This window comes from Schistocerca cancellata, chromosome 6 (assembly GCF_023864275.1).
Source record: "Schistocerca cancellata isolate TAMUIC-IGC-003103 chromosome 6, iqSchCanc2.1, whole genome shotgun sequence".
Lineage (NCBI taxonomy): Eukaryota > Metazoa > Arthropoda > Insecta > Orthoptera > Acrididae > Schistocerca > Schistocerca cancellata.
The window spans coordinates 532,280,144-532,304,263 of record NC_064631.1 but is presented as its reverse complement, the minus strand read 5'-3'; the positions used below and the strand labels follow the sequence as shown (position 1 = coordinate 532,304,263).

The 24,120-nt window shown below is 41.6% G+C and overlaps 1 protein-coding gene and 1 pseudogene across 2 annotated transcripts in view; one reads left to right on the top strand and one right to left on the bottom strand.

Moving 5' to 3' along the window:
* The window catches only part of LOC126088582 (aromatic-L-amino-acid decarboxylase), a 211,129-nt gene that overhangs the window by 22,917 nt on the left and 164,092 nt on the right, over nucleotides 1-24,120 (top strand). The window contains exon 1 of one of the 2 annotated variants that reach the window (XM_049906779.1): nucleotides 8,094-8,301. The exons of the other annotated variant lie outside the window; for it this stretch is intronic. Within the exon in view, the coding sequence (XP_049762736.1) occupies nucleotides 8,255-8,301 (47 nt within the window). The 5' untranslated portion in view covers nucleotides 8,094-8,254. Of the gene's footprint in view, nucleotides 1-8,093; nucleotides 8,302-24,120 lie in introns of those variants that run through there. 2 annotated transcript variants of the gene reach the window in all.
* On the bottom strand, nucleotides 23,255-23,372 carry LOC126089556 (5S ribosomal RNA; annotated as a pseudogene).

Below are 24,120 nucleotides of genomic sequence, written 5' to 3'. Positions count from 1 at the left end.
CCCTTAAATGGATTAAAGTAATTGTGTACGCTTATTATGCAGCATCTAGCTACACAGACCCTAATGCATTACACGTTAACTATTACATTATAAAACAAATTTGATTTTACCACACTAGTCTGTAAAATTACGTAATAGCAAATCCAGTTCTGTGTTTGCTCGTCTGTATTTGCAGTAGGTATTAGTTCATTTTCATCTCTTACGCTCTCCTATAGATTCACATATTAATACCGAACGTGTTTTTTTTATCTGCTACACATTAAAGTTATTAGATCGAAAACGACAGTTTAATTTTAATTTTGGACGCATCTCTGTAAAAGTACATATTAATTTCTATCGTACGTCACGTTCGCTTCAGTTTTTAGATCGTAAGACAACTTTATTTTCATTTTCAACGGCTTCGTGTAAAAGAACGTATTAAAAGCGAATGTATAACAAAAATCCGTTGACTCCTACACGCTCTGGTGAATTTCTAAGCCAAAAAAGAAAAATTACTTTAGTGTTCGTTTCTGTTGTCTTTCAACAGAAGAATGTGTTAAAATAATGCAGTTTTAAGTTTGTTCTATCCGCTGCCGTACACCAAGATCAGTTCAGGAACCATATTACATTTTGATTGAGCGCGACTAGACCGCTGACGTGCCCTTCAGAACAACGAATAGCAGAGTACGGAAACAGCTCACTGCGCTCCCACCCAAAACGGCAATTGTGAAGCGATCGGGTAATAATTATTATTTAAAACATATTTTTATTGGGGAAGTGGGGTTGCATATAATATTGTGTGCCTAGGGACGCAAAATTTTTAAATCCTCCACTGACAGTGAGCAGTTGTCATCTCGTTTTTGATGTCACGCCTTGTGTTTGGTTTTTGTTAATGTTTACCACACATTACCGCTGTATATAATTTCTCTTAAATTTTACACCGCCCCTTTGTTATGTAGTTGACACTGTCATTATTGTTGTTGTGTGTACACAGGGCTTGAAGTAGTGAAAACACGAAACTGGCCGCACAAATAAACAGAGTTCAAAATGTAGACCGCTGAATGTGTTTTTAATTTTACATTTCGCATTGGTTATTGAAGAGGACTGTGACGAAAAATAAGAGGACGAAGCTGCAAAAACTCTCAGCAGAACTGTATGTCGCCCTCGAAAAGCTCGTCAGCACCAAAACAACCCGAAGAAAGTTCCGCAAGCAAGGAAGAAAAGGGTGAGACAGAATTACAAAACCACTCATCAGTGATGCAAATGCCCGTAACAAGAAAACGTGGTGCCGAAGCCATAAAACGTGGACTACGGAGCAATTGAACAAAGTAGTTTGGTCGGATGAGTATCGTTCTCACTGTTTCCAACTTTACGCCAAGAGATTGAAATATGGCGGGGGTTCGGTGAAGATATGGGCAGCTATATCGTGGTATTCCAGGGGTCCTGTGCATACTCTGCAAGGTCAATTGACTGCCAAGGATTAAGAGACCATTTTAACTGTCCAAGACGCCAAGGCCGCAATTCACACAGCTCGCATCGTCATGGATTGGTTTCGTCAGCGCACGGATGAATTGTTGCAGCCATTTCGCCTTGGCTGCCCTGCAGTTCATATTTATTTCATTCCTAAGTCAGACATGCCAACTCGCCTGATTTAAGCAGGAGACTCCCGATTTTTCCTTCTTCCTCCCGATCTCCCGACCGTGAAAACCGATCTCCCGATTTTCAGAGCAGTTTCAATACTTTCCTTACTATTTGAAAATCCTGCCCCTTCGATATATTGGTGAATGACAGTGTAAGGCTGCTACTTGTCTAGGTTAACTTGAAAGATTCGTGCTGTGGCTTTCGGGAGCGGCAGTAGGCGTAGCTCGCGCTTCGTATCTACTAGGAAGTAACAAGTAAGGAACTTATCGTTGGCAGCGTTCGGAGACAAATGAATATCTTTCAACCAGTGCCAATTTCCTCCACTTCTGGTAGCATCAGTGCAATCGTAAAGTTACTGTGGACAAGTAGTAGTCGATAGACGTTCCAAGCGAAGTGATTAGCGTTGTTCTTTCTACAAGGAAGTGTTGCCAAGTTGGGGGACTTCCTCCGAAATTTAGGGGGAATTAAGTTGCCTGGGGGAAATTAGAGGGATAAATGTTTCAGGGGGGAAAAATATTAAGGGTTACTACCCTCCCCTCCACTCGACAATTTCATTGTTGACTCCCTTTTACCGCCCCACGCCCCGCTCGAATAGTTCAAATGGCTCTGAGCACTATGGGACTTAACATCTGTGGTCATCAGTCCCCTAGAACTTAGAACTACTTAAACCTAACTAACCTAAGGACATCACACACATCCATGCCCGAGGCAGGATTCGAACCTGCGACCGTAGCGGTCACGCGGTTCCAGACTGAAGCGCTTAGAACCGCACGGCCACACCGACCGGCCCCCCCGCTCGCTTACCCGACAGTGTCACAAATTATTTAGGGGAATTTGAAGTGCAATATAGGGGGAAACGCTGCACCAGGGTTGGCATCATTGCTACATGACCATTGACTAGAACGTAGGACCATTGTGTTCTCGGTTCTGCTGCGCGATTTGTGTACTCTGTAGTAGTTGTTGGCTGCATATCATGTAGGTGTTGATTATTTTTTGTGCATGATGGTGAAGAAATAATATGCAGTGTTCAGAAACGTATATAAGGAAGAGTTTCCATGTTTAAGTGAATCGAGGAAGGGACAAACTTACGCATTTTGTAATGTATGTAGATGTTACAGATGGGCAAACTCGTGCATCCTTGGGAACTAGTTCACTGCTGATCGTTCTTTTTTGGGAACCGTTCATTTTACTCGTTCACCGTTCATTTGTGCTTGGTATATGGTTCTTATGAAAAACTGTAAACTAGTAGTGTAGGTGAGTGAAGGATGGAGGGCACCAAGAGGGGGCAGTTGCCTCCCCCCTGGAGTATAGAGTTTTTATTCGTTACAGAATTCTTACAAACTTTTAGAAGTAATTTCTGTGATCCTGCAGAACCTCTCGTTTAGCCAACTGTAGTCTTATGTGGCTGATCGCAGGGAATTAATATAGAGTGGTGCACGGAAAACCGGCCCCGAGTACAGACTGCTCACCAATTACGGACGATGTGTTGGCCGTTACGAGCAGATACAACAAACAAACATGTAATAATTAGGCAGTGAAGAAATAACAAGCTAATGCAAGCAACAATTGCGAAACAATCGATGACGATGTGTAGAGAGCTGGACAAGAGAACATGAAAATCTCACGCGACGCGCATGGGCCTATAGCTCATGTAGTCTTGTAAACCTGTTGGTGGCTGTTTCCCAAATTAATAGACCACAAGTGCCTTGTATAAAATTCTTCGTTTCGACTTGTAGCTATGCTACGTTGTAAACAATAATCTTTTGCACCTTATTATACTTCACGTTGTCTCTGAGTTCGTAGGCGAAGTAGAGACTTTATAGAAGCATAAAATAAAATATGATTTTCTCATACTTGCGTCACACGCTTAGTAAAAATTAGGTTTTTATGTTGCATTATTAAAGTTAATGCAGCTTTAATAATAATAATAATAATAATAATAATAATAATAATTAAGTTCGCAGTAATAAAATCTTTGGTTTGAAAGCTCCTTCTGAACAAATGTTTTTGCGATAGTAAGTAAATACGATTTTATGGCAATCTATGTCTATCAGTGTACCTGGTCATGCGAAGAACGACGGGTGTGGCCGAGGAAGGCCGAGACTGTGACGAGCACGCGACCGAGGCTGGAACGAGAACTGCCGAAGTGACCGTCGCGACCCAAGTGAACTAAGAACCGATCGTTCCTCGTTCCCGGGCACTATTAAGTTGACCGCCGCGACCGAAGTGAACTATGAACCGATCGTTGCTCGTTCCCGTTAACTATAAGTAGATCGCCGATCGCCGCGACCGAAGTGAACTATGAACCGATCGTTCCTTGAAATTCGTTCCTCGGTTCTTTCGTTCATCTTGGTGAACCGTTCCTTTGCACCCGTTTGTTCGCGAACTACCCATCTCTAGTAGATGTGACTTTTCAGTGGCTCATGGCGGGAAATGCGGCATTCTTAAACATGTGCAAACTAAAAAAACACAAGGAGAGTGTCCATTGTGTAGAACGGAACCAGATACTTCTCGTGAAAACCCCAAAATGTAGATTCTGTGACGAATGCCGAGGCTTTATTTACCTCTTTTATTGTAGAGCATAACTTGACTATAAACTGTGCCGATCACGCTGGGCCTTTGCTTCGCAAAATGTTTCCCGGTTCTGAAAATGCGAAACAATATGGGTGTGCCAGGTACAGGTACTGAATTATTGCAACTTTGTCAGGGATGTGTTGTAATTCACAATAGTACAGCGCTAAAATTCTCCTGATTTTTCACTTTTGAAAGTTGGCATGTCTGCTAAGTGTTTTAGGTTGCTGTATTCCTGTATTTCCATGAACATTTTTGTACTGTCTCCTTTCATCGATCAGTTCAAGTATTTCTTCTGTTGCCCATGGTTTATTCGGCTTATCTTCTTTGTGCCTCTGACTGTCCAACATCTATGATTGCCATTTTTAAAGATGTCTACAGTACTCCTCTTCAGCTGTATACCTGGTGTACTTTGGTTCACTGGGAGAATAATTCTACGTTAAGTGTAGTTTGTCTATAAAGGAGACCGCCTACGGAACACTAAATCAACCCATCATTGAGTACTACTAAAGTGTTTGGGCTCCCTATCAGGTCGGATTAAAGGAAGACATCGAAGCATTTCGGACGCGTGCTGATAGATCGGTTATCGGTGCGTTCGATCAACACTCGAGTATTGCAGCAATACTTCGAGAGCTCAAATGGGAATCCCTTGAAAGAAGGTGACAGTTTTTTCGCGCAAGACTATTGAGAAAATTTAGACAACCCGCATTTGCGGTTGACTGCAATAAGTGTGTTTGTCCTTAGGATAATTTAGGTTAAGTAGTGTGTAAGCTTAGGGACTGATGACCTTGCAGTTAAGTCCCATAAGATTTCACAGACATTTGAACATTTTTGCAATAAGTGTCCATTAGGACAAGACACAAGAAATTACGGCTCGCACGGAGGCTTATAGACTGTCGTTTTTCTATCGCTTTGTTTCGTGAATTGAACAAGAAAGGGAATAACTAGTACTAGTAAAAGGCACCCACCGCCATGTGCGTCGTGTGGCGCCTGGCGGGATGTGGCTGTAGACGTAGAATCTTACTCTAGGATTATAAATGTCTGAATGTGGTCAGCCGCGCATCCCCCTCATATCTGGTGGTGAAATGGACCAGTGGGTAGCCCGTCAAAAACTTAACAGACAAACGTGAAAACAGGAAGATGGTGTGCTGAACAGTGGAAAAAGAAGCAAAATAGAAACAGTTAAAGGTCCAAGCTCAAGATAAGCAACGTCGCTAGAATGGCAAGACCAGCGATGTCGTGGTTTTGCGGTCACGATATTGAACTAAAAAATGGGAGATCTGTGCCCAAATCTCCTTCGCGCCCCTCTTTTTCACGAAATAATGAACTTTCAGTCCGGTCATTGATTGTGTCTGTTCTTTCTGTAGTCTTGATAATTATCATACTACACATTGCTAATTAGAATATGAGTCACGTGGTAAGGACATATTATTGTCGCAAGTAAATGTATTGAATAGTGAGAGCAGGCGAGATGCCGCTTCGATTTATCACAGAAATGAAAACAACAAATAAACGCGTATGAACTATGTTACAACAAAGGATTCAAGAGACAAAACTTCCAAAACAGAACGCAAGAGTCATAACAAGTGTAGAACAAACAGGGAACACTAACGTCTAGAGGTCCCTTCCTTATACCTCACTGTTGCAGACGGACGTCACACCACTACACAGACACAAATTTCAATATAACGAACAGACCCGTCAATGATACGGACTATTAATAATATCGGAAAAAAGTGGGTCACGAAGGAGCTTTTAACATGGATCTCCCCCTTCGCAGCCCAACGCCGTGACCATTCGACCACGACGTTACGGCTATTCACTTTCGCTCGATGTTGCAGATGTTGAGCTTGTACCGTTCACTGTTTCTATTTTACTTCTTTTTTCACAGTTCAGTATACTTTCTTCTTGTTTTCATACTTGTGTGTTCAGTTTTTGACGGGCTATTCTCTGGGCCATCGTACCACTAAATCTGACAGATGTACGACGGGAGTTTCCGTTGTAAGAAATAATTCCAAAATGGCTGCTTCTCAAGAATACCTCACACCACATACTAAGGTAAACAAGTAACAACGATCCGAAAATAATGTGCATATTGTAAAGTATGTATGTACAACTGTAAACGGATCCTAGCAAAGGCTTGACATACGTTATGTACCAAGATTAATGGTGATGTAACCCTTGTGCGCAATTTCTGGTTAAGCCACTTCACAATGACAATCATAAATTTAAAAATTACTGGGTCGCCACCAGCCCTATCAATTAAGAAAAGACCGAACAGTAAATTATGTTTAATTAAATTAAGAATTTAATTATAGGAATGAAATTTTTTAAATAAACTAACAAGATGAACAGCATTGTATGTCATATATAAAAAAAAACTAGGGAATGGAAAATTAATTTGAAAACTGGCATCAATGAGAAAGATATAGAACGCAGAGTTTATCTTTTATGTAGCACATTTATTTCATTACTGAATTTGATGCGCATCCTATGAATACACATGACTGGTGCCTGAATAAAAAAGTTCAACTAAATAATTCGCAAAAAAATGGTAGAATCGCGCAATTAAAAAGGAAAAACACACAAAAGGGAAGTGGAACACACTAATTCAGTCATTCCATCTACATACCCACGACTGTCCGAAAGGAACGAAGCTACTTCCACACTTTTAATTTCAACCACAATCTTCGCCAATTTTTAACAAAATAATTATGCCACATTCCCAAAATACATAATTACTCCCGCTTCAGTTAAGCTGAAGTTCTTAAATATGCCATGAATTTAACATAGGGAAGTTCTAATTCGACCTACTTCCTATCAGCAGAAAACTTCTCTAGGAGCTACGAACTGTACTCGCCAACCGCTAGCTGCAGTGTGTCCTTTCACCACCGAGCTTCGCCTAACTACCGGTGCACGGAAGCTACCAGAGGGGTAGGCTTCCGCCACCAACCTGACAAACTAACCTCAGACTAACAGGGGTAAACCCCTCTGTCCAGCAACTGGAATTCTAAGTTGGTCATCCTATGCTACCCTCCAAACGAGAAGCAAACATCACCTGCTCCTAGCAGACGACAACCAACTCAGCGTCCCCCACAAAAGAAACCCGAAACCACACGTAAAAACACTGTCACATACACGTACACATAGGGTAGGGTGAAGGGAAAAACGTAATAAATACAGGTCATGATTTCTTATGGAACACCAAAAAATCAAACATAATATCATTAAATAAGCCTTAGTTTGTTTCCTCAGTCTTTCTGGGAGAGTTAATAAATTAAACAGCAATCAGGCGATGAACGGAATAGTATGCACAGAATCCAGTGAGACGAGCGTCTATGAAACGACTCCACAGAGAAGTTTCATCATATATACATTACAAACACAAAAAGTCATTACCCACACATGTTTTGCGAACTGGAGAGAGAAGCAAAGAGGGGTTATGATCGGGACGGGAGGAGCGACCGACTACTTGCTGTGGAGTGTTGATGCGTGTGTAGAATGATTACGTGTTTCCGCCGGGTGTAGTTGCTCCGTCGCTCGTGTTTGGTCATCAGCAGCAATCTGTGATACTTGAGATAAACGTATCAGTTTATCTCGTGCACATTTATTTCTCAGTTTTAATCAACGGTGCATGTCGCGCCATTTATCGCGCAGTTAATGACACAGTCTGCAGGCGGCCTTGACTGGATATGAAACTGGTTCTCCCGATGTTGGCCTCGTATGACCGTGGCGATCGCCCGCATATCTGCCGACCTCGGTGTCTGAGGGCAGTGCTTTGCGCCATTTGGATATCAGAAGTTGGAGCCAAGAGCTGATAAGTAAACACGAGATATATATAAGTAGCGGAGTCGGCGCTGAACGGGTCGCGGGTGCTCTCTCAGCTCCAGCTGTTCATTCAGGAGGGAGTAAATTGCCACTCCTGTCTCTCTCTCTCTCTCTCTCTCTCTCTCTCTCTCTCTCTCTCTCTCTCTCTCTTTTGCGCGCGCGGGTAATAACTCCGGAAATCTATTCCGGGAACCGAGTCAGTGACTTTTTCGTCCGTTGAAAGTCCAAAGGCATCATGAGTGGCATCCAAGGATTTGGACACATCTCAGGCGACCCCGTTCGGTAAGTTTCAAGCATCAGTCAGGCAGCTTTTGAGACGTCACAGTAAAGAATTTGCATGTATATTTCGTATGAAAGCTTCTTAAAGCATAAAATTATTAGGAATGAATATTGGCACTTGCTCGCAATCACATTGTACTGACAACATAATAAGCGACGTCTGTTTGATATGTTGCTGTAGATATTGTCAGCAAATGTGTAGAATAAGTGTGTGATTGCTGTTCTCGTGATTAGAGTTATTCTGAGGAAGCAAGAAGTTCGACGTGTGTAAACCACCCAAGAATTTAAATCGCCTGCTCCGTGAGTTTTCCGGTTAACTGCTTTTCTGTCGAAATTTGTATACAGAACTGATATTTTTAAAGGTTATTTATCCGTGTAGCGGCAGGGGTTCTGATTTAGTTCTTATTGTTTACCAACTAACATCGCTCCATGTGATGGGTTCTCTCTTTAGACCATTCTTGATGAGGTGTGTTCAATGTTTGAAAAATAGCTCTACCATCTGCCTTGACGTTTCCTCCACTCTGACGCTTCTTTTTATTTTGACACTTCCGAGAAAACAAAATCATTTTATAAGGGGCACTCGAAGGATCAGTTTTTTTCAGCTAGATTCCAACGACATGGAACTGGAGGCAAGGGGTTCCCGTATCTCCAACGGGAAAAAAATCCAAAGCTGTTCACACAAGTTCCGGTAAGGTCATGATCTTGTTCTTATACTGCAGGGGACATATCGTCGTAGAGTTCTTCGTGCGAGGAACCACAATCTATGCGCAGTGTGTAACCTCCCCCTCAGTTATCGACCTTAATGACAGTAAAAATTAAACCGCGTGTACCTAATGGAAATTTGGGAAAAGCAATCGTCACCGAAGTTAATCTGTCGGTAAAGAGGGAGGAAAGGGTTACATCTAAATGAAAGGAAAAATGCAAATGAAACTGGTGGAAATCAATTTTGAAAAGGGGTAAAGTTAATAAAGTAAATGTGCGGTCGTTACGTTAACAATTAATTGGCGTTAATTAGATATTTGAGATTTGGGGAAAATTACGGTCGCCAGTCCTATGGACAACTACTATAATAACTGAAAATGAAAGATTAATGCACATGTAATTAGCACTAAAAGCGTGGCAACTGAAGGTTGACGCGTGTTGTGTGAAAACTAAATGTTTGTCAGAAGTAATAAATTTCGCTACACTCTGATTTAATTTAGCAAAAGAATTAATAAAACCGGAAAATTGAAAGTTAATTTAGTGACAGAAATTAATAGTGAACTTTGTTACTGCTACCTCAACAATCATTTCAAAAGCTACTTGAATCTATGCAATTTAGAAATAAGAGATTCAACTTTGAACTTGAATTAAATGATTCTGAACAATTAACAATAGTGAAATTTAGTACGTACCAAGCTGAGTTGCAGTCACAGGTAAGCTGAAATATGGTAACAAAACTCGCACTCTTAATTTGTGCTTGTGTAATCTAAATATTGTAGCCAGCTATGAATACTTTAACTTGAAATTAAAGCAGTGATATGGAATGATATTACTTTAATGCTGGCATTTGAATTTCAACGACACTCGGGTTCATTCCGGAAAAGGAAGGGACCCTGCTTGGTAATGCAATTGGGACAATGAGCAACAAAGGTTCATGCTAAGTTGCTGTAATTTTGTGAGGCAAATGGAACAGTTTGAAAAGCTGAGGTCTGCCATACAGTTCTAAAACCTTACGTGCTTCCAGTCTTCCTTGTTGGTTGATTGAAGGTTTGAAGTCGTCGATCGAGGAGGTGGCGACAGTCACTCATTGTCGGCCGTCGCTGTTGCAGAAGCTGGATGTTGGCGCGCCTTCTTCTCGACACGGTCACCAGGCGAAACGGGCTCTTGACGTGTGCCCTAATGCTTCCAGTCCGCGACACCGTGCCAGAAACTATCATAGCAAGTCGAGCGCAATTACATGCTGCCAAACCCCGAAAGCGCGGCAACTCGCGGGAGCGTCACTCAACACATCTGCTCCACCGCCCTACTCCAGCCAGACTTTCCTCTGCCCGCGCTCCACGCGGCAGAGTTTAGAGTTTAACACTCTCAAAGATCCTAAACACCTTGGTTCTCCACACGACCAATCGATGTAATCGTTCGATAGCGTAGTTTTCCCTAGGCAAGACCCAGCGTAAAATTACAAACAATATTTACAAAACAAACCAATTATACATCGACATACACACACACACACACACACACACACACACACACACACACACACATTATATATATATATATATATATATATATATAGTAAAACAATTACAATATATAAAGATACCGAAATGTCATATCTTCATGTAGTAAAATAAGGAAAAAATTTATTGTACAATAGATGGAAATAGGAGGATATGCATTTCCAGTGTTGCAAGTGCTATGAAGACACTTTTCATAAACTGCTACGCACCATTAAGTCAGAACGCCCAGGTTGTCATCCTCGGCACCCTTACAGCGCATCAGTACGTCGACGATATTCCACACCTGGTTTTGTTGCCCTTTAAGGCAATCCAGCTGGGGCTTACATTTCAGCATGATCATGCCCTCCCGCATACGGCGAGTGTTTCTGCTGCTTATCTTCATGTTTACATAATCTTACCCTGGGCAGCAAGATCACCGGATCTCTCACCAATCCAGAACCTTTGGTGCGTTATGGGTAGGGACCTCAACCCAGCATGGGATTTTGACGATATAACACCCAATTGGGCAGGATCTGGGACGCTATCCTACAGGAGGACATCCAAAACTCTATAAATCACTGCCAAGCCGAATAACTGCATGCATATGGGGTCAGAGGCGGACAAACGCGTTATCGAATTGACAAGTTTGTGAAGTTTTCTCTCTCTCTCAAATAAATTATGCAATTTTTCTAAAATTGTGGTCATTGTTTTGTCTGTACATATGTCACATCGATTTCTGTCCCCCTTGGATAATTCTTCCTCCTTAGTGTTTTTAAAAATGCCGAGTAGCCAATACGGGATTTGTGTACAGCCTGGTTCTAGAGTGTATGGTCGACGATATTCTAATTGCAGAGTACTAAGTGTTAACTCGTGGTTTCGCTAAACTGCGCGGGACTAATGTTGTCTTCCCAACAGCCATGTCTCACCTAGACGTGCAAATAAACAAAGAGTGGATGGAGCAGAAGATATTGATTTGATAGACCGAAGTCTTTCACCAAACCCACGCAGAATTTCTACACGTATAGGTGTTCTACATACAAGAATGTGGCGGACATTACCTTATCTTTTACAGCGGATTCAACTCCTTCGACGAGGAGGTGAAGGTAGACGACAGGAATTTTGTCTTTGGTTGACTGAAAATTGCCAAGTAATCATTTTAATACTGTTTATAGAGGCAGCAACTTTTTTCACTCGCAGGGGTACCAGTGACACTCGCGATTTTCGTCGGTAGTCTGACGAAACCCCGCATACCTTTCTGGTGTCACTTTTTGAATAAAGCTTCTTTGTAAATGTGTTGTTCGGTATGGTAGACGAGCAGTTGATTGGAATTGGTATGTTACCGCATCGTACGGCGAAGCCCCGTTATCTAGACTCGATTGAAAACGAGCTTCCAGCATTTTTGGAAGAGATTTCTTTGTCTACAAGGAGGGCTGTGTTCTTCCAGAGTGTCGAGGCATCTGCACATTCTAGTCGTCGTCAGCTGACGCTTATCTGAAACTAACATTCCCCGGGAGTTTTGTCAGCAGAAATAGTCACGTTCCTCGGCCGCCAACGTCCCGTAATTTTGTTTTGCCTGCAGTGGTGTTTTAAAGGCGAAGTGTTCAAAGGAAAAGCACACCCTCGAGACTAATTTATCGGATTACGATTAGTGATGCCTTCATAAAAAAGGACCAAGTCAAATTCAGAAGAACTAGTCGTGGTGTTGTCAAGATAGTTCGAAAGTACACTGAAGTCGGAGGTGGAATTTATGAAAATAAACCAGATCTATCATTGACTATATAATAACAGATCAAGAATTCAGGAAGGCTGTGAGGGACACACGTGTATTCAGGGGATTCTTTGATGACACTGATCATTATTTAATCTGCAGTGAAATTGGGATTGTGAGGCCAAAAGTGCAGGAGGTCAGGTCCATATGTAGGAGGATAAGAGTGGAGAAACTTCAGGATAAGGAAATCAGGCACAAGTACATAACAGCGATCTCAGAAAGGTACCAGTTAGTTGAATGTAGTCAATTACAGTCATTGGAAAAGGAATGGACAAGGTACAGGGACACAGTACTAGAAGTGGCTAAAGAATGTCTTGGAACAGTAGTGTGTAAAAGTAGGATGAAGCAAACAGCTTGGTGGAATGATACAATCAAGGCAGCCTGTATAAGGAAAAAGAAGGCGTATCAAAAATGCCTACATACTAGAACTCAGGTAGACAGAGAAATTTATGTTGAAGAAAGAAACAAAGCCAAACAGATAATTGCAGCATCCAAGAAGAAATCGTGGGAAGACTTTGGAAACAGGTTGGAGACTATGGGTCAAGCTGCTGGAAAACCATTCTGGAGTGTAATTAGCAGTCTTCGAAAGGGAGGTAAGAAGGAAATGACAAGTATTTTGGACAGGTCAGGAAAACTGCTGGTGAATCCTGTGGATGCCTTGGGCAGATGGAGGGAATATTTTGAAGAGTTGCTCAATGTAGATGAAAATACGATCAGTAATGTTTCAGATTTCGAGGTAGAATAGGATAGGAATGATGATGGAAATAGGATCACATTTGACGAAGTGGAGAAAATGGTCAATAGATTGCAGTGCAATAAAGCAGCTGGGGTGGACGAAATTAAGTCGGAACTCGTCAAATACAGTGGAATGTCAGGTCTTAAATGGCTACACAGGATAATTGAAATGGCCTGGGAGTCCGGACAGGTTCCATCAGACTGGACAAAAGCAGTAATCACACCAATCTTTAAACATGGAAACAGAAAAGATTGTAACAACTACAGAGGTATCTCTTTAATCAGCGTTGTGGGTAAAATCTTCTCAGGTATTGTTGAAAGGAAAGTGCGAGTATTAGTTGAGGACCAATTGGATGAAAATCAGTGTGGGTTTAGGCCTCTTAGGGGTTGTCAGGACCAGATCTTTAGCTTACGGCAAATAATGGAGAAGTGTTATGAGCGGAACAGGGAATTGTTTCTATGCTTTATAGATCTAGAAAAGGCATATGACCGGGTTCCTAGGAGGAAGTTATTGTCTGTTCTACGAGATTATGGAATAGGAGGCAAACTTTTGTAAGCAATTAAAGGTCTTCACATGGATAGTCAGGCAGCAGATAGAGTTGACGGTACATTGAGTTCATGGTTCAGAGTAGTTTCAGGGGTAAGACAAGGCTGCAACCTGTCTCTACTGTTGTTCATATTATTTATGGATCATATGTTGAAAACAATAGACTGGCTGGGAGAGATTAAGATATGTGAACACAAAATAAGCAGTCTTGCATATGCGGATGACTTAGTTGTGATGGTAGATTCGATTGAAAGTTAGCAAAGTAATATTTCAGAGCTAGATCAGAAATGTAAGGACTATGGTATGAAGATTAGCATCACCAAAACAAAAGTAATGTCAGTGGGAAAGAAATATAAACGGATTGAGTGCCAAATAGGAGGAACAAAGTTAGAACAGGTGGACGGTTTCAAGTACTTAGGATGCATATTCTCACAGGATGGCAACATAGTGAAAGAACTGGAAGCGAGGTGTAGCAAAGCTAATGCAGTGAGCGCTCAGCTACGATCTACTCTCTTCTGCAAGAAGGAAGTCAGTACCAAGACTAAGTTATCTGTGCACCGTTCAATCTTTCGACCAACTTTGTTGTATCGGAGCGAAAGATGGATGGATTCAGGTTACCTTATCAACAAGGTTGAGGTTATGGATATGAAAGTAGCTAGGATGATTGCAGGTACTAGTAGATGGGAACAATGGCAGGAGGGTGTCCACAATGAGGAAATCAAAGAAAAACTGGGAATGATCTCTCTAGATGTAGCAGTCAGGGCGAACAGGCTTAGATGGTGTGGTCATGTTACACGCATGGGAGAAGCAAGTTTACCCAAGAGACTCATGGGTTCAGCAGTAGAGGGTAGGAGGAGTCGGGGCATACCGAGGAGAAGGTACCTGGATTCGGTTAAGAATGATTTTGAAGTAATAGCTTTAACATCAGAAGAGGCACCAATGTTAGCACTGAATAGGGGATCGTGGAGGAATTTTATAAGGGGGCTTTGCTCCAGACTGAACGCTGAAGGGCATAATCAATCTTAAATGATGATGATGAACTTTTAACTTAACCTTTTACTTTGCTTAACACTTGTCAGTATTTGTTTGTTACATTCCAACAGCTGTACCTCTGTAACAATAACAGTTGGACACTTGTTACGTGTACTGTTTAATCCGAATTAATCAATGTTACTAACTCATAAAATATTTACTATTCTTCTTGACACATTCTGTATTATGAACTGAAATAAAGTATCTGTTACTGCTTCCTAATGTTGTTTGGTAATCAGCCATGAAGGAGCAGACAGGACATACCGGAACTCACTGCACAGAAATGCGGTTTCCGAAATTGTTAAAAAGACCTGTACGGTCCTTTCTTTCCATAGTAGCTCAGCACATAGACTTCTGTTTTGTAATTTAGAAGAATAAAACAGAATAACTGAATAACACGATGTTGTTTTCATTTAAGAAGTCATGTGCGTAAAATGTAAAAAAGGAAAAACGTTGGCACATCTAACCAGTAATATACCTTTCTCGTTACTACTCTCTATAATACTGTACATACCTATTCTCGGAGAATACTAGACACTATTCACGTTAAAAATTCTTTTCCGTACGAAATTTTAATATTCATTGTCCTGTTAAAGGTCAGTGACAAATCAGCTGAATGGGTGGGTAGTTTATTTTTATGTAGTAGTGTTTCCCTGAACTGCGGGTGGGATGTGTGTGTAAATCGCCAGAAGCCAAAGGCGACAGTGGCTCTGGGCAAACATTGCATTTCTATCTTTCTCGTAGAGTGGCACCGTGCATTTGGTGCAACGCCAGCTTCTGAAAGGTTCATTCTGAGATGCGGTTTGACCCACAAATATTGAAATGGTGTCAAAGATGGGTGCTGCGCTTTATAAGTACCGGGTGATCAAAAAGTCAGTATAAATTAGAAAACTGAATAAATCGCGGAAAAATGTAGATAGAGAGGTACAAATTGACACACATGCTTGGAATGACATGGGGTTTTATTAGAACCAAAAATACAAAAGTTCAAAAAATGTCCGACAGATGGCGCTTCATCTGATCAGAATAGCAATAATTAGCATAACAAAGTAAGACAAAGCAATGATGATGATCTTTACAGGAAATGCTCAATATGTCCACCATTCCTCAACGATAACTGTAGTCGAGGAATAATGTTGTGAACAGCACTGTATGGCATGTCCGGGGTTATGGTGAGGCATTGGCGTCGGCTGTTGTTTCAGCATCCCTAGAGATGTCGGTCGATCACGATACACTTGCGACTTCAGGTAACCCCAAAGCCAATAATCGCACAGACTGAGGTCTGGGGACCTGGGAGGCCAAGCATGACGAAAGTGGGGACTGAGCACACTATCATCACCAAACGACGCGCGCAAGAGATCTTTCACGCGTCTAGCAATACGTTGTTTTTTTTTTTTTGTTCTAATAAAACCCCATGTCATTTCAAGCATGTGTGTCAATTTTTACCTCTCTATCTACAGTATTCCGTGGTTTGTTAAGTTTTCAAATTTATACTGACTTTTTGATCACCCGGTACATTGCACCGTTTTTTCAGCAGCCCATTGAGTTTCAGTGGCATCTCATACCACAAATGTGAGTACACCATGACTTTCGCTATAGTGATGTGTATGACATAACCACTTACAATGTCTCAAGTTACTGAGATTATCCTCGCTCAGTTATTCGTCTGCAATAAATGGTACACTAGTCGTATAATTACACAAAACTCCATTAAGCTTCGCCGATCGTGAGAAAACTGCCGTAAAATCTTGTCGTTTTTACCATTCAGAATTCGTCCATAATGCAACATTTTCAACAGCTTCCTTCCAGAAGGTTCAGAATTCCTTGTGTACTCAATGTTAACCAATATTACTTAGTGTCGTAGAACCAGCCTGTGCTGTGCTGAGCGGAGATATAGTCTGCACTGAGTGGTGTGCATCAGGCCAAGTCTTAGAACTATATCAGAGAGTTACGTAGCAACATTTGGGGCAGAAGGGGCCCGAAGAGCGAGTGCATTCCTTTACTGAAAAAGGAATGCGTTCCCACATTAAATGAAATTAGTGTCCTTCCATAACTAAACAAATTTACTCCTACCGCAAATACATTTTAGTCTGTTAAGTTTTCAATCATTTCTTGCTCACGCAATAACATAACATCCTGATAGCTGAAGAGGCTTGTGTGGGTAGCTCAATTGGTATTCTCCAGCAAAGGCAAGTCTCCACATTAGAGTCCCACGCCGCTAGATAGTTTTACTCTTTCAGGAAGTTTTCAAAACAGCACACACTACGCTGCCGTGGAAGAATCGTTCTAGGTAGCTATTGAAAAGGCAACTGGGAGAGAGTTAGATAACCCAAATTCTTTTCAGTCTAACACCTCCGCCTGGTTTTGAGCTCCATGACAAGCGACTGAATTCTTTTGATGTTTCTCTTTTCCGTATACGCAAAGACTAAATAACTTCGCGCTTTGATTCAGTTAAGAATCTGCTGTCGGTGGCTGCAATAGAATTCGCAATGAAATCTTTCCTAATGTGACCAGATTTACTTTTTAGGCGGGTGGTTGCCAGTATGGTTACGCGCGTCCTGACACTTCATCCCAGCGCTCTCTCAGAAAGTAGTAAATTGGTTAAATACTTTTTTCAATTCTGTTGGTGTAGAAACCTGTGATGGAGTGTCTTCCCATTATGTGCCGAACGAAGCAACGTCTTAGAGACAGTTCTCACTTTCTAAAATGGAAGTAGTTCCTCAGAAATTCAAATAAATTACAAACCGAAAAAACTGCACACAAGTTTGTTGTATTTAAATGGCGGCAAGTTTCAGACTTATCAAGCCATCCACTAAGTCCTACCATAACACCATTTCTCGGAAATGTTACACTGCTAGCGAAAAAATAAATCGCATCTACACGATGCTATCAAATGACTTTGCTCGGTGTAAACGACTCCAAAGTTGACTTGAGATAAGAGAGATGATCGTATTCAGACAACCAATAAGGTTTCGTACTTCGTGTGGCGTGTTGCTTATCGTGCGGGACTATCCGCATGCACTGATACGAATGATAGCAGAAGAGCTGAACACGCGAAACATTTACACACTAGCTAGGCAATTACAACAGTATGTACCGCAAAGCAAGGCCAAAAATAGTGTCATGGGATTGCAAAAAAGAAACAAAGACTGCTGATGGCTAAATACTGGGGTGGCGCTGGCTGCGAGTTCGGGGATGAGCGGAGTTGAGGATGCAGCGACTATACTGGTGTTGAAAATTAAAGCAACAAGCGGAAATGTTGCAAGCTTGAGTGTATTTTGCCACAAAACAGTTTAAATAGGTGACTGAAAAGTAGAAACAATGTAATCAATACAGAACTTAAGGCAACTGCAACATGTATAATGGTAGACAAAAAATTTCTTAGTTTTTTCCTGGATTTGCACACACGGGTAACTCCAAAATATTTCTGTTTGCTGATGACACTAGCATGGTAGTAAACAGTGTTGTGTGCAACATTGGCTTGGTTTCAAATAATGCAGTTCATGGCATGTAGGAAATAAACTGACGCTAAATCACAGTAAAACTCAGTTTTTACAATTTATAACACACAATTCAACAAAACCTAACGTTTTAATTTCACAGAATGGGCATATTTTTAATGAAACTGAACAGTTCAAATTTCTAGGTGTTCAAATAGATAGTAAGCTCTCGTGGAAAGCCCACGTTCAGGATCTTGTTCAAAGACTTAACGCTGCCAATTTTACTATACTACTGAAGTGAAGTGAGTGATCGTTGGACACGAAAATTAGTCTACTTTGCTTATTTTCATTCGCTTATGTCGTATGGTATTATATTTTGGAGTAAGCCTTCCCATTCTAAAAGGATATTTTTGGCTCAGAAACGGGCGGTTCGAGCAGTGAAGTGGTGTAAGTTCGCGAACCTCTTGTCGACCCCCCTACACTAGTTTGGGTATTCTGACACAGGCCTGTCATTATACGCATTCCTTACTGTCATTTCTTGTTAATAATATTAGCTTATTCCCAAGAATACGCAGCTTTCACTCAGTTAATACTTAACAGAAATCAAATCTGCATTTGGATCGGACTTCCTTAACTCTTGTACAGAAAGGCGCGCAATATACTGCTGCATCCATTTTCAATAAGCTACCACTCGAATTTAAAAATCTTAGCAGTAATCCACGCTCTTTCAAATCGAAACTGAAGAGTTTCCTCATGAGTCACTCCTTCTATTCTGTCCAGGAGTTCTTTGAAAAATTGAGCTGTTTCTTGTTGTGTTGTTGATTGCGTTTACTTGAACTTACGGACACTGTTTTTACGGGTTTATAAACATTTATTTTTATCTATTATTACTTTTATGTTGTAATTTCATGTACTGACACTTTCCATGACCTTGGAGATTTGCTCCTCAGTTTGGTCCTACGGAACTTGACGTATAAATAAATAAATTCCGACATCTGGTTAATACAGCAATACCGGCTTGACAGCGACGGGGCATGCTGTGAATAATGCCATCAATCTCATGTTAAGGCAATAATGCCCCTCCTTACCGCAGAGCTGCTCACTAGTCTACAAGAGTGGTTGGTAGATGTTTGTGTGATGCAACCAGTCTCCCTAGTGCATACTCTATGGGATTCAAATCGTGAGAGCGAGCATGCCAGCCATGTGTGCAATAAATGAAGTTTCCCAGGAAACGTCAACCACCCGTGCTCTCTGAGGTCGAGCATTATTGTCTATCATTATGAAGTCTGGACCAATAGCACCTCACAACAACCGCTCATGATATCTAAAAATCTCGTCACGATAACCGAGAGCAGTTACACCTTGCTTAGTCATCCGTAAAGTTTCCTGAAGAGGTGTTTGATTGGTTAACACAATCCTTGCCCACACCACGAGGGATCCTTCTCGATGTCGGTCTCTTTTCCACAAGGTTTGGGTCCCCAAATCGTGTTACACGTTCCCTCCAGGTGCGAATCGCTCGGGAATCACTCTCCAGGCCAAATTGGTGTGAGAAGCACATTGGCCTCCTGTCAGACCGTCCAGGTGTCATGTTGACGACTCCACTCTAGACATTCCCTTCTGTGAAGACGTCAGAGGTACACATACAGCAGGTCCCCGACAGTAAAAGCCACTCCGGCGAAGCCTTCTGCACACTGTTTGCCTCGGTGTAACATATCCATTCGATGCTCAGAGGTCAGACGCCAGTTGCCATGCAGTACTAAGACGGTACCGTCGTGTCCTTACAACCAAATAACGGTCCTGTCTTCTGAAGTCACACATGGCCGGCCCTACCCTGGTCTTCAGAATATAGTTTGGTCTCTCTAAACTATAGCCACTTCCGAGAAACAACAGAACAATTCACATTAACCCATCGGGCCACACCAGTTTGCGACTCTCCTGCTTCCATTCTTCCTACGGCCCTCGATCGCAGAGTCCGGTAGGCGTATTCTCTGCGCCTTACTGCAGTGTATGTGACTCTGTATAGAGCGATTGTGGATGTGGAACTACCCAGAAAACACTATCCCGTTTTGTAGGTGCCCTGGCGTCATATTTGGCTTGTTTTCCCGTGACGAGAATGCCGTCTTCCGTGCAGACGACGATCGTACGTACGTCTGTTGACGGTTTGTATGAGTATATCATGAATGAGACACAGGTGAACGAAACAGCGGTTTGTTGCTTCAATTTTGGACACCAGTGTACATATTGTATTTAAGCGAGCACCTGCACTAAAATACCACCCTGGGGATCACCTTACTGTCGCTCCGTATCACCTACTGCTCCACGGTCAATGCAAGAAACTTTTTGAGGTGCGCGTTTAGAAGAACTGCATGGGGAAAGAGGAAAGGGCTAGTGATGTTTCCTTCCAAAAAATTACTTGGAAACAATATAACTTATTTACGACTAATGTTCTAACACTGGTTCCTGTAAATTATGCTAAGCAACAGAGCAAGGAAGCCTTAGCAATCACTAATTACGCCAGCTTAGTGTCCAACTTTCCGACACACTCCCAAAAAACCGGCTTTATAGCCACAGAATATAGCGGAGTGATATTGCTAATATTTGCAACCATTGTTCCTTAGTTGCTACTTGAATTAAGCTTATCACGTGGGTAAGAATAAATACTGTTTATCTTTTGAATCTGATATTTATTGTTTCCAATGAAACATGTTTCACCAATTTGTGTTAGACATCGTCACGGTGCCAGAATGAGATTTTCACTCTGCAGCGGAATGTGCGCTGAGGTGAAACTCCCTGGCAGATTAAAACTGTGTGCCGGACCGAGTCTCGAACTCGGGACCTTTGCGAAGGTCCCTAGTTCGAGTCTCGGTCCGACACACAATTTTAACCTGGCAGGAAGTTACATCGTCACCGTGTCTTAAATCCTTTTAATGTACTTACATAAACCCTAGATGAATACAGTATACGTTAGAAGTTACTGTTCCACACTTCCGTTCAGTGAAAAGCATAATTTTGGCATACAGTTGACTGAAAAATTATATTTTCACCTACTGCTTACATGAGCCAATGGGCACACGAAAAGCAGCTTGAAAACCACTGACCCTGCCTAACATAAATTGGTCAAACATGTCAGTTGTGAAAAACCGAGCGAGATGATACAATGGTTGGTACACTGGGCTCGCATTCAGGACTACTGTTCAAAACCCGCGTCCGATCCTCCTGATTTAATATTTTAGAAAACATTATCACCGATCTATAAAAATTTAAATTTAAAGATTAAAAATAGTCCTGATCGCAACTTTTAATTTTTATTGGAGTGACCTGTTTCAATTCTATTTAAGAACTATCTTCAGACTCCAGAACAGCAGTTATTCCAGCGTCGAGGATCGGCGCAACTTGCTCCATGCAGTCCACCCACCGTTCTGGAGTCTGAAGATGGTTCTTAAATAGAATCGAAACCGGTCACTCCAATGAAAATAAAAAATTTCGATCAGGACTGTTTCTAATCTTTACATCCTGATTTAGGTTTTCCATGATTTACCTATATCGCTTTGGGAAAACTCCGGGATGGCTGTTTTGAAAGGACTCGACCGAGTTCCTTCCCTAATCCGAGCTTTTACTCAGTCACTAATGACATCGTCGTCGACGGGACGTTACACATTGTCCTCTATCAGTTGTGAAAAACAGATAATACTTACAAAAGCAAAAATTATCTACAGTTTCATCATATCTAGAGTACGGCTTTTAACGTAAACAAAGTTTTTTTTTTTTGCTTATAGATAAGAAACGATAAGATGGAAATTGCCGAAACAGCACACTTCAGTCATATACAAAATTCTGTTTCACATAAAAATATATCTTTTTGTAATATTATACGTAAATAAATATTTAAATAATTCTGCTAAAACTCAATTTGTCACTTTTCTTTGTTATAATTTTCAAATGTAACAAAGATCTCGTCCATTATCATATGAGACTGAAATCTGAATGAACTTCACTCGTAAAAGTATTGCGCAGTGAATGACCTCCACTACACCTGCTGCCACGCTATCTGAAAGGGAATCCCTTATTTATTATGTGGATGGCTGATGCAATGTACACAACAATCAGTGTCCTCGTCTTGTTTAAAACAGAACGTTTGTACAGTAAAGTATCTTCAGTGAAGTGAATAGCGATGTAATAACGAAAGTAAAGTGTTCGCTTCCGTTTGCAACAATATGTTACTGAATTTAGTGGCATCTTTATAAGTGATGGAAAAATTCTATTCTGTCAAAGATATGGGAAATCAGTAAATGCGGACTAGCGTTATCAAGTCTGGCAGCATTTAGCAGGTAGTAAATACAGAATGGCAGCTTCACGTACAACTTCTAGAAAAGTCCCTTTAGGTGAGAAAACTTCCTTTTCACATACCATAGTTTCAGTAAGTTCAGAACACTTTTCTTTCACGTGATTCTCCTTTATACAAACGGAGAAGTCGCCCCAGTGTCTTGTGCTATTTTTATAAACTATGTAACACAGATAGACGTATCAGAATGTAATAGATTGTTGGTAACACTGCTTGTTAAACTACATGCCGGAATATGTATTACATGCATAAAGACGTGAGTTTTCAGCAAAACAATGAAAGTAGCAGCAGCATACAAAATCAGACTTTGTTCCTGATCTTTAAATGTATTTACGTTTATTGTTTTAATTTATTAACAATGGAACTGCTTGATGTGTTTTCGCATACAAAATACTAAGTATTGGACGAACAAATGAACGTAGCTGAAAAACAAGCATAGCAGTGAAAAGTTGAGTGAATTTCCATGTTATCTAATGTATCATGCATATGTATAGTGTAAAATTGTTTTCAAGTATTGGAAAACGAAAGGATGTGAATCTGGGTAACGACACTGCTAAGGTGGGTCAAGTACGTTTCACAAACTTTTTGCAGGGACTCACGTAATAATTACGAAGTGGCGCTGTGAAGATGTCCCTAAACGAGGCTAGGCATTTGTCGATCGCTATAGCGCCAAACTGGTGTTCATGAATGTGTTACTCCTCCTTCCGAACAGGCCATGAAAGCCCAACGGTACTGACCGGCTGCCGTGTCATCCTCAGACCACAAGGGTCACCGGATGTGGATATGGAGGGGCATGTGTCCCGGCCGTATGTCAGTTTCCGAGACCGGAGCCGCTACTTCTCAGTCAAGCAGCTCCTCAGTTTGCCTCACTAGTGCTGAGTGCACCCCGCTTGCCAACAGCGCTCGGCAGACCGGATGGTCACCCATCCAAGTGCTAGCCTAGTCCGACAGCCCTTAACTTCGGTGATCTGGCGGGAACCGGTGTTACGACTGCGGCAAGGCCGTTGGCTTATGGATGTGTTAGTGAGAGGAAAATCTCGCTGTTGTAGCGAGCGCTCTTTGCAGGTATGTGTTTGTGGTTGCGCAACATGGGGAAAAATTGTGACAAGGAAGAATATTAATGTTGTTGCTCATCGTTTCACTCGCATCAGTTTAAGATGTCCTCTTAGGTTCCTGCCTAACCACACACTCGCAAATCGCTACATATTCGGAAACAAACACCCAAATATTTATTTCATCCTTCCTTCTCTAATTAGACGGAAATGGTTAAATCAGAACATACTTGTATCACATTTATAACGAAGTCCCAGACTGTGTTCACACACACACACACACACACACACACACACACACACACACACACACACACCCTAAATCAATAATCGAAATGCACACAGTCGACACAAGGGTAGTTCACTCGCTCTCGCAAAAGTCGATAGACACAGCCCACTAGTGACTTCACAATTGCAGTAAGTAATGTCAAGTGTAGTTGGACCCTGTGAAGGCTAAAATAGCCGATGGCCATCTTGCTCGTGGTCATTCGGCTGTACGAAGTGCAGCAGGAAAGACGTACGTATGAGCGGAGATTAGGTCACAGGTCCGTAGTGCCCGGAAAATTTATAAGTATGGTACGAAATCGGGGACTTACTGTTTTCGGGCATGTCAGTAGCGAATACCTGGCAATACTCCGGCGAGTACGTGTGAACTCAATAATTCACATGTTAGTTAACGTGGTATGCTACTCTGTTTTTGTTGTA